The 11,221-nt window shown below is 39.0% G+C and overlaps 1 protein-coding gene and 1 long non-coding RNA gene across 3 annotated transcripts; one reads left to right on the plus strand and one right to left on the minus strand.

The window, feature by feature from the left end:
- Window positions 1-6,768: 6,768 nt before the first annotated feature.
- On the plus strand, window positions 6,769-8,610 carry LOC121803567. The gene is made up of 4 exons (XR_006051075.1): window positions 6,769-7,420; window positions 7,522-7,647; window positions 8,287-8,411; window positions 8,488-8,610. It is a non-coding gene; the product is annotated as an uncharacterized LOC121803567 (long non-coding RNA).
- On the minus strand, window positions 7,949-10,931 carry LOC121803566 (protein IQ-DOMAIN 12-like). 2 transcript variants are annotated; one of them, XM_042203188.1, is made up of 5 exons: window positions 9,857-10,930; window positions 9,536-9,769; window positions 9,224-9,439; window positions 8,883-9,014; window positions 7,949-8,800 (listed from the first exon to the last, which is right to left on the minus strand). In XM_042203188.1, exons 1-5 carry the CDS (start codon window positions 9,932-9,934, stop codon window positions 8,174-8,176), a joined length of 1,287 nt encoding a protein of 428 aa, XP_042059122.1. In that variant the 5' UTR covers window positions 9,935-10,930; the 3' UTR covers window positions 7,949-8,173. The 2 variants fall into 2 exon arrangements, with proteins under 2 accessions (XP_042059122.1, XP_042059121.1); XM_042203187.1 differs by having other exon boundaries at window positions 9,536-10,931.
- Window positions 10,932-11,221: the final 290 nt, after the last annotated feature.

An 11,221-nucleotide genomic window follows, 5' to 3' on the forward strand; every position in this document is an offset into this window, starting at 1 on the left:
CCATCTTTTGTGTTTGTCATACGCCAGATTCCATTTTTCTAACTCCACGGCATCAAGGTACTGCAAAGCCTCGTTGTTGACGTTTCGAAGTAAACGACGTCTGATCTTAAACTTGCGCTTCTTGGTAGCAATACCAATTTTCCAAACAAGTCTTTTGACCATGATACCTTTGTGATTCTGCAAAACATTCTTTCTAACATGTACCAAGCAAAATCTGTGATGACCCACATTGGGTTCTTCTTTCCATATGGGAGAATTCATTGCATCTATGATTCCCACATGCCTATCAGATATGACACATATTTCATGCTTTGCTACATGAAGTCTAATGCGTTCCATAAACCAATTCCAACTTTCTTTGGTTTCCTCATCAACAATGGCATATGCAACAGGCAAACATTTCTTATTAGCATCAAATCCAACGGCAATAAGAATTTTACCTCGACATCGTCCACGTAGATGAGTTCCATCAACCGTTAAAACTGGTTTGCATAGTTGAAAAGCCTCCACAGCTGGTCCAAAAGCCCAGAATACGTACTTGAATACCTTGTTCATACCATTGCTTAATATGTCATCGTGCATCCATTCCACAATTGTGCCAGGATTTTGTCTTTGCACTTCATTCAAATAAGCTGGTAAAACTTTGAACGACCACTCCCATCCACCGTATACAAGCTCAATCGCTGTCCTCCGAGCATACCATGCTTTCTTGTAACTAACTTTGACATGAAATCTATTTTCAATATCCGCCACAATTGCTTTTACCTTGTAGCAAGGATCGTTTTCTATCTGATGGCGAACACTCAACGCTATCATACCCGACGAAAGATTAGCGTGGCCATTATAGTTACGATCCCCCATGCAAGTATGAGCAGTGCTGAACACTCTAATTTGCCAGTGTTCATCATGCTTCCTCAGTGTTGCTCGGCACTCCCACAAACATGGCGGTAAGGACTTATCTTTCGGATTTCCCTGTGGCCACTTACAAACTGCATGCCATCTCTTTCCTTTACTTTCAACAACTGTATATTGTCGGATTTTTTCCAAATGCCAATGAGTCACAGCTGCCTTCAATTCCAACTTCGTTCTAAATTTAGTATGCAAACCGACATTGGTAGGATCCTTTTCACTCCAATAATGCACACTGGGATCATCACGCTCAAAGTTTTTGGGATCAAAACTATCATATGGACCTGGTAAGGTGCGAAAGTAGTTGATTCCAGGCTGTGGGAACTGTGGAACTACTCTTCCTCCAACTGCCCTTCCACCAACTGATGTTTCTCCAACTGCTGTTTCTCCAAGTGGAATGGATGGTCTTGAAGCAACAAATTGTTCATCATCCGACGGATCACCATCTGAGTCTGTACTAACCGTGTCGGAATGTTCAGAATTATAAGGTGATTGTGGATCAAGAAAGTCGGCTTTATCAGGACCTATTATGTCCTCCACCACATCACAATTGTCACGATCCCCTAAATGCACGCCTCCAGCTTCAAAATCTTGTGTTGCAGCTAAATATGGTTCTTCGGCTCTCGTAGACGTACCAACATCAAAATCTTGTGTTGCAGCAAAATATGGTTCTTGGGCTCTCGTTGACGTACCAGCATCATAACTTATGATATGATGACTATGATGTTGAGTAATTGCCGAATACTCAACATATAATTCAATTACACCTCCAATAACCATACTCTCACTAAACATTAGTTGCATGCATACTTCTTCTAGTTGAACACCTATAAACGTGACTCCGGATCCAAAGCATATAGTACGTTTCCATATTATTTGAATATTGTTTTCATATATGCTTATCCCCATCATTTCACAAATTTTTTCCACAAGGTCATCGTACGAAATTGTTTCATCCAACATAATGAATCCTTTAGCAAAAGGAGGATCATACGAAATAACTGCTCTGGGAATTATCTTTCCACCCCAATATAAATTGACACACCACGTCATACTATCTGCAATAATGTAAAACACAAATAAATATGTATTATTTTTACATTCATCATTATGTAGAGTCAGCCAAAAAATTGACAAAATAATTCTATTAAATACACTACAATATGTATTATCATAACAATCCATAAAATATACTATAACATATAATAGCATAACAATTGGTCAAAATATTTCCATTAAAATATATACTATCATAATAATCCATCAAAATATTAGTGTACCCATAATAATTGGTCAAACTATTATATTAATTACACTACAATATATATTATCACAACAATCAATCAAATATTGGAAGACTAATGTTTAGAAGAATGAGTCTAAAATTTGATATACTAACCGATTAGAAGGACTAATGGTTGAAAGAATTAGCCAAATTCAAAATATCCACGCTTAAATCCACCACCGGGTCGACCCGAGCGAAAGGTTTTTATGCGTTTGGGAAGGGTTTTCGCGTTTTGGGGAGGGAAAGTGTTTAGGGTCGCGATGTTGGGGGAGATCTGATAAGGATATGGTTCAACAGAAACACGCCGCTCAAATTGGCGTTTTTAAGCATAACACGCCAACCTCAGTGGCGTTTTTATTAATTAAACACGCCAACTACATTGGCGTTTTACCTTAAAACACGCCAACTTCATTGGCGTTTTTTCCCGCCGCTGTATTTGGCGAAAATACACCTCCAATACGACGCGAAGATAAACGCCAATGAGGTTGGCGTTTTTACTAATAGAAACGCCAATGTGGTTGGCGTTTTTCCCATTTTTGGAATAGATAACAAAATGGGTACATTTACGTAATCTTTAGTGTAAAGTGCCCCATAAACCCGATTTTCCCGCTAGACTAAAGACTAATTAAATAGAAGAAGAAAACTAAATACTCCCTCAGTCCGTTTTAGCAGTCTCATTTCTCTACTTTAACTATTTATTATCATTTTTACAAAACGAGTGCTCAAAAGTATCTAAGACTGCTAAAATAGGCCGGAGAGAATACTTATTAAACCAAAAAATAGAGCCAACGGCTACAAACTCATGTAACTCCATCTGCCAGATCAGTGGCGGCTGAGATGCATTGAGGCATAACTTCTTCTTTTCTTCCTTTCTTGTATTGAGATGATAGAGCCTTGAATCCATGGTTTTCAAATCGAGTCGAAATATCTCTATCTCCGCAAGGAGAAACAAGCTCTGCCTAGTATTTACGAATTGAAGTATCGTCTCTTAAGATGAAACAAATTATCGAGTATAAGAGCATCCACAACGCGTCTCGTTGTTGTCTCTATCTCGTCTCGGAGAGACGAGACCGCATCGAGACAGCGTTGCGGGCTCCGTCTCGTCCCCATCCCGTCCCGTGTCTCGTCGCGGAGAGGTAGTCCGCGAGCTGTCTCACCACGCGCGTTGGCCACGTGGCGAGCTGTGGTTCGTCCGTGACGCCCACTCGCCGGTTTATTTCCGTTGAAAATGTATTTTGTTTTGTTTTTTTTTTTAATTCAGAAAAAATTCGAAAAAAATCCCAAAATTATACTAGCCGTTTATAGCCGTTTTTTACAAATTTTTATTTTTTTAATTTTTTAAGCCCCCAATCACTTCTATAAATATCAAATCATTCCCACAAATTAATTCACAAAAAAAAAAACTCTCTATTCTCACTCAAACACTCTACATTCTTCATCTCAAAACATTATTCTTCTCCCAAATTTAATCCATTCATGGATCCATTTGAGCAAATGCGTTGAATAATGGAAGAATCGCTAGAAGAAGATCGACGTAGGGAGGAGGAGGAAGTCACGACGCCTCAAAGGGGATCCCGGACCTACATCCATCGTAACCGGGAGGAAGCTGCCGCAAGATTGGTACGCGATTACCTCAGTGAGAACCAGGTATGGGGAGAGACCTACTTCCGTCGTCGTTTCCGCATGCGGAAACGGCTATTTCTGCATATCGCAAATACATTGGCAGCCCGAGAAGAATTCTTCCAAGAAGGGTTCTACGCCGTTGGCCGTCCCAGTCACACGACGTTCCAGAAATGTACTGCAGCAATCCGCCAGCTTGCTACTAGACAAACTGCGGATTTGTTCGACGAATACCTGCATATTGGGGAAAGCACAGGGAGAATGTGTTTGATGAACTTCTGCAAAGGCGTCCGGACAGCCTTCACCGACGAATTTCTCCTGAAGCCAAGCACCGCAGATTGTCAGTTTCTGCTCCGACTTCACGAACAAGTGCACGGATTCCCTGGGATGCTTGGCAGCGTCGATTGTATGCATTGGCAATGGAAGAATTGCCCTGTGGCGTGGAGGGGGTCAAGCGGCCACAAGGCACCCACCCCACCGTTATACTCGAGGCCGTTGCCGACTACCGGCTATGGATTTGGCATGCGTATTTCGGGGTCCCCAAATCGAACAACGACGTCAACGTGCTCAACCAATCCGGCCTCTTCACCGAAGTTTTGAATGGTAAAGCGACGACCATCAACTTCATCGCTAACAACCGACACTATAAAATGTGGTACTATCTTGCCGACGACATCTATCCGAAGTGGCCAACCTTCGTGAAGACGTTCGACTGGCCGATGAACGAAAAACATAATCTTTTTGCGCAGAAGCAAGAGGCTGCTCACAAGGATGTGGGAAGAACGTTCGGGGTTCTCCAAGCTCGCTTCAACATTATCAAAGCGCCAGCTCGTACGTGGTTTATGGAGAATATGGTCGACATCATGTATACATGCATAATCTTGCATAACATGATTGTCGCCGACGAAGGACCTGAGGCGGGAAATTGGTTCGACTCTGAAACCCCGGGAAGCTCTACCGCAAGTAGTCCGCCTCGCAGTCGAGTGCATCCGTCTATGCAAGATCGGTTGTCTGTTCGGGCAAGGACATGTGATTCTACCGCCCACGCCCAACTCCAGGAGGATCTAATGGAGTACATTTGGGAAAAATTTGGCAACCAGTAGACGCACATGATCGCCATTAGACAACTCTTTCTTCTGCTTCTTTGAGTTTTGAGATTTTGAATTTAGAGAGAGTGAGCTGAAGATTTTAAATTATGTAATTTTTATTTTTTTAGGATTTTATTAATGTGGTTTTATATTTTTTTAGAATTTTAAGTTGTAATTTTATTTTATTTAATGAAGTGTGTTTTTATTAATTGAATTTGTTGGAAATAAAAATAAAAAATGAAATTGAATGAATAGTTAATGGATGAGAAGGTTAAGAGATTGTTAAGAGATGGAGGGTTGCAGGTGCTGTCTCTTAGTCAAGAGATGAGATGAAAAGTACAGCGGGGCCCATGAATAGTGAAGAGATGAGACGGTTAAGAGACAGCGTTGCGGATGGCCTAAGTATCCTAAACTTAAGATTTTATTCCTTGAGATATTCATTTGGGATATGTTTCCTTTGTATTCATCTATTTTATATTTGTATTATTTGTGCTTATTTCCTAACAATTAAAAGTTAGTAACATGTAATGCCCGGAAGATAAGTTTAAACATAATTTAGTAGGGTTATGATCCATTGCTAATTAGCAATCACAAATTAAGACCAAATATTAGCCATTAGATTAGAATATCTAGTGGTTGAAATAGTGCCAATCAACCTGGTACTTGTGTTGAAATTCTTATGTCACTGTATTGATATTTGTAATACACTATGCTGATATAAAAAAAACAGTGAAAAGTATTATGTTATAACAGATTTACTATTTTACTCTTTTGTTGATATTTTATCTACTATTTATTGAAAATACATGAGCTTTAATCTCACCCACTCAATTTAAGATCTAATGGTGTAGGATTGGTCTTAGTTGTGGATACTATATGTATTTTAACATGACCCTTATTCTATTAGACCTATATTCCATTAACTTTTACTATAACCTACTCCGTCCGTTTTTTAAAAATAGTAACTATTTCCATTTTGGGCCGTTTCTTAAAAATAGAAACTTTAGAATCTTTCTATTTTAGGACATGGACCCCACAATCCACTAACTCTATTTTCACTACTTTTTCTCTTCATCTCTCTTACTTTACTCATTTTTCTTTTCCTCTCTCTTACCTTACCAATTCTTCTCACTTACTTTACCAATTGTACATTAAAATTCGTGTTGTTTTAAATATTTCTATTTTTTTAATACGTAGGGAGTATTTTTATTAACAAAATTAAATAATTTCTTAAAATTTTACACCGATCAAATATGAGACATTTAATGAAGTCAGAAGGAAGTAATAAGGTAAAAATCAATTTTGAAGACAACAATGCGAGTGGGCTTCATCGCCAAACGAAAGCATGCCACGTGGGGAAGCGCATGGTGTGCTGTCTCGCCAACTTAACCCAACAAGCCCTTTTGCGAGATGAGACATCTATAACGCGGATCTGGATCCCTTGCTGTGCTAAAAGCCACAACAGGGGGTGCTGTGCTCAAATACACACATATTTTATTCATAAAAATAATGTTAAAATATTAATTTTATTTAATACTCCTTTCGTTTCTCCATAGTTGAGTCATTTTTCCATTTTTGAAAGTTCTCTCATAGTTGAGTCATTTCCCTATATAGTAATTTTTTTTTCTTTCTTATTTTACTCTCTTTTACTTTATTCTCTCTACTTTATTCACTTTCTACTTTATTCTCTACTTTTTTAGCTCTCTTACTTTTTATCTATTTATTTAACACTTTCAACATCTCTTTCTTACACTCCATACCGAAAAATTTTGCCTCAACTATGAAGAAACGGAGAGAGTATAAAATAATTGCTTGTTTGAAACAGCACTATGCTGTGCTTTTTAGCACAGCATGGGATCCAAACCCTGGTAACGCTAGCTTGTGAGTCCGAGCAAACAACGTGCTCTTCCGTGCCCGAATTTTAAAAAAAAAAAATTCCCAATAAATGCAAAGGAGAATGTCGCCATGTCTAGCCGCCTCGCCGGAGATACTCCCTTCTCAAATCGCCCTCTCCGGTCATCCTCCGACGTCCCTCAGTATCTCCTCCCCGCACATTCTCCCGCTCTTCGCCGCAAAGTATATCCTCTCGCCGGAGCCAGCCGCCCGAGGACTCTGACTGGCCAGGGGTGCTCCGGGTTGGGGTGGGCTTCCACTTTAAAGATTTCCAAGCCTTCGCTTTTGTGTTTCACTCGGTCTCTGATTGCGCCTTGAAGCTGTTTGATGATTTGCTTAGATGATCGACTGTGAAATTTGAGGGCGACACGATCTTCATTTGGATGACTTTGAGATCAATAAGGTGAGAAGAGATGGAGAATTCACCAAGCACGCACAGAGAAATGGCGTCTCCACAGGGCTGCGTTAGAAGATGAATGTCTTGATGCCACTGGAGACCAGAGCTTCTGCTGCAGACGACCCCGCCTATAACTGCTGCTCGCAGTGTTGCAGTGATGATAAAAGTGGTAGTCTTTCTGCATCTAATTGTTTGGGGCTTAATGGTTTTGGACCTCAATTTCTCAGTGTAAGAGTGGAGGCGCTGGTTTATTGTGTCTACATCTGATTTTATATAACCATTTACTTACAATTGATTCAGACTGTCAGTAATCTCCTTCATATTTGCAGAACTTATTCAAAATACAATGTGCTCGGAATCACTGAGGAGAATCAGAGAATCGAGGGAAAAAATATCATGTTAACCTGGAAGCAGAGGTCCAAGCTTAATAGCACTTCAAATCTTCTACTTCCATGGTAACACTTCAGGCCTCTTAAATCTCAATAAACCATCATGGATTTAGTTATAGCTGGATTCGTAGTAGTATTTTCTAGCAGCATACTTGAGAGAGGCTTAGTACTAGTTTGTGAAGCTGCCCCATGTGTACCTTGGAAGTGATCATTATTTGAAAACTGTGAATTTAAGCACCGCCCAGTTATATTCTGCTAGTTCTTGGAACAAGATATCAAGCAGGTTTTTCGATATTTATTGACATCGGTACGTTGATTTCAGAGTATTTGGTGCCTGAAGAAGCAAATTCTGGGATAATAATAGTTATGAGTTATCAAAATTTTTTTATAGAAATCAGTGCTAGTTGATTATTAAACTTCTGTACAGTGTACAATGAAGATCAAAGAGCCCTTCATATGCTCCTCTCGAATTCTTTTTACGGAATGGATATATCACTGACATGGTACTTCATTTTTTGGTTATAAGAGTATAAAATACAATAACTTACATAAAAATTATGTAAAATATCCCAACCCAGATATCTGCTACAGTTTATTTCCCCAATGGGCATGCACAAGCTGTGGGAGCAACATTAGTACCTATTTGGTGATGAAGGCCACAAAGTTTAATGTCCTTCGTGCTCATCGTTGATTTGATTGGACCAGGTGATCCTTTAAAGCGTGGAGATCGATGTGAGGATCCCATATGATAATGATTCCCAACCCAACTACTGCTTGTCAGCTCACTGTTAATAGATGATATTGGAGACAGCTTATGCTTATAAGGAGAGGTAATCTCAGAACATACATCAAAACTAAGTGGTCGTAATCTTGGGGAGCTCGTTGATCTAGCTTTCGCTTTGGCAGATTCTGTCGTGGCCATGTATGCAAGAATGATAGGAGAACCTACAAATAAAGTTTCATCTCCTGTGGACCGCTGCTTCCTATGATGATATGGTTTTCTTGGGACATATGCAGGAGACTCTGGCACATCTGCTTGATATTGCTTTTGAAAATTTCTCAGTTTGCCCCCAATTTCATCTATGTTTCTTGAATTAGCTGACAAGGTTCCAATCAAATTGCCTGGATTTTCACTTTTAGCTAGCTGGGAATCTACCCACTGTTCTAACCAATATCTCCGTCTCCCATATACCTTGTCACGTTCTGTTTCTGCTGATCTCTGGCAATATATAGTGATATGAGGATAATTCAAAAAGTGGATGCTATTGCTATAATGAAAATTGTCACTCAAAAAAACTCACCCGATGGTTCAAGTAGTATTCTCTGACCCTCTCTCTCTTGATAGAAGCCTCCCTTTTAGTATGAAGCAGAGCTTTTAGCTCTTCCTTGGTCAATGTACTGTCATCCCACCTCTTTTGGCTGTTTAGATCTACCTGCACTTTTGTAGAAGATTACTTATCATCAGATATTGATGGATAATGGAAACAGGTGCACCTAAAATTTGTTTTGTTGATGTAGTTTATTGTGTATGTACCATTTTTGTCAGTACTCATCATAATCCTATTTCTTATTTTAGTATAAAGAACAGAAGCTAAATACATGGATGTAGATATATTAAGGAAACCACATTCCACAACTTAACCTTTATGTCCTTTTCGCTGAAATCCTGTGATTTGTAATCTTTACACCGCAACTCCTTATTAACTCTTTCACACTTGTTTGAGAAAACTTCTGATTGGATGTTTACTATGGACTGCAGACACTTGAGGGTATCGATAGCTTGCTGTCGAACAGCCCAACCTCGAATAAGAGCTTGAAGCTTGACGACTCCTTTCAGTGCTCGTAGTGCTTTCCTTGCCTGGAATGATAATGGCATGGATAATGTTTTCACTCATCTCATTAGTTCTCCTAAATGTGCCACTTTCAAGAAGTAAAGGATCTCAAAAAGACTCACTAGATAACCACGAAATGCAGCTTGAACTTTGATGGCAGCCGAAGCTTCTAATGTGTCGTTGCGAATACTGGCATGATTGTGGTTTTCAGAAGATTCTGGATGAGCTGTTTCCCCATTCTGCTGAAGCTCAGGAGTGTCTGTTGCTGTGAGTTGCCATGGTAGCCTTTCCCTCGGAGACGATGGCACGAGTTCTTTCATTTTGAGCAATCGGCACACCCATCTCCTTCGCTTATCCTTTTCGCAGCGCACGAGAGATCGAAGCAGTTCTGGTAAATCTTCTACACAGTAAAATATGAATTTGAAAAGTATAACGTTGTGTACCTTTTCCCTTCTTGGTTGTGGCTCTGAAATGAAAAACCTCTTAATTAGACTGAACCAGGTCTTCTTCTTCTTTGCCATCAAGTATCACTGCTCAAAATGAGTGTGGATATTAAAAAAGAGTTAGACTAACTAAGAATAGCAAATGGACATTTGATCTGTGTGCATAATAAGTATGTGCTTCCTCAATATGGACAACAAGAAAATAGTACTCATAAATGCATGTGCTATTGTATAATTTCTTGACAAACTCGCTTTTGTATCATGTCCATTGTAGTTGCTCCTTTTTATCTTCTATCAATTATTTCATCTTTTTCTATCATGAGTTTCACGTGCTGGGCACGTGGGCCTTGCACCATAAAGTGAGTTAGGGTCAGCTTGATCTATTCTCATTGTTTGCCAACTTAGTTTATTGTGAATTCTTGTATGATGTGTTCACTTGAATTAGTGTAATCACTTGAATCATGCATGAGTCTTTTGGCCTTTCCCCTTTGGAGTTTAAAAATCTAGATTCACCTTTTATATTTTTTTCAACACTTAAAAGAATTGCGCGGAGTTAGTTGTAGGTGGTCGGATTTGATGTTCGTTCATGATAGTACGAGGTTCTTTAGATTCGAACGTGGATGATGTGCTAGAATAAGAATAGAAGATGTAACACAATTGAGTCTTGAACCGGAGCTCTAGTTTTTGCCTCAATAGAGGAGAGACCAAAAAATGAAGAATAGGAAATCCAAGTGAAAAATACATTATTGGAGGTGGGGAAATCCCTACTGTGCAATGAATGGGGTAAAGAGAGCAAGCAAGCAAGTCTTTGAAGGAGAGAGACAGCTGTTGAGGGCCCTATTTTTGCTTATCACATTCATATGCAATATTCAACATAAGTTAACTAGTTTAGATTAATAATTATGAAAGTGGATCAAATTTTCTTTGTTTCGGAAATGATTCAGTCTTCACATGTAATGTTGCAATGCAGTAAAGGATGATTTCCATATTGGATACCCAAGTTTTATTCATGAGCCAACCCCTTTTTTCTCACTTCTTGAATTTCATGAACATCATTTAGCATATGTAAATATTCTAAACATTATTTTTTGTGATGTTTAAGAAATTAATTTACCAAGTTTTGTTATAAAAAAAAAGATCAAGTTGGAGAGAAGAATGCGACTGATAGAGACTTGAGTCCAGGGGGACATTATATAGTGTGAGCATGTTCCTCTCCCTCAGTTTTTCTGATATGCTGTCGGATATAGGACTTCCACTCATTCCTCTTAACTTTTATTTAAGTTTCTTTTACTACTAGATTTCATTGCAATTGAAATGTTAGTTTAATGAGATGTGGAGTATTACTATTTTAATTGTTGTCAAGGC

Source organism: Salvia splendens, chromosome 5 (assembly GCF_004379255.2).
Source record: "Salvia splendens isolate huo1 chromosome 5, SspV2, whole genome shotgun sequence".
NCBI classification, from domain to species: domain Eukaryota; kingdom Viridiplantae; phylum Streptophyta; class Magnoliopsida; order Lamiales; family Lamiaceae; genus Salvia; species Salvia splendens.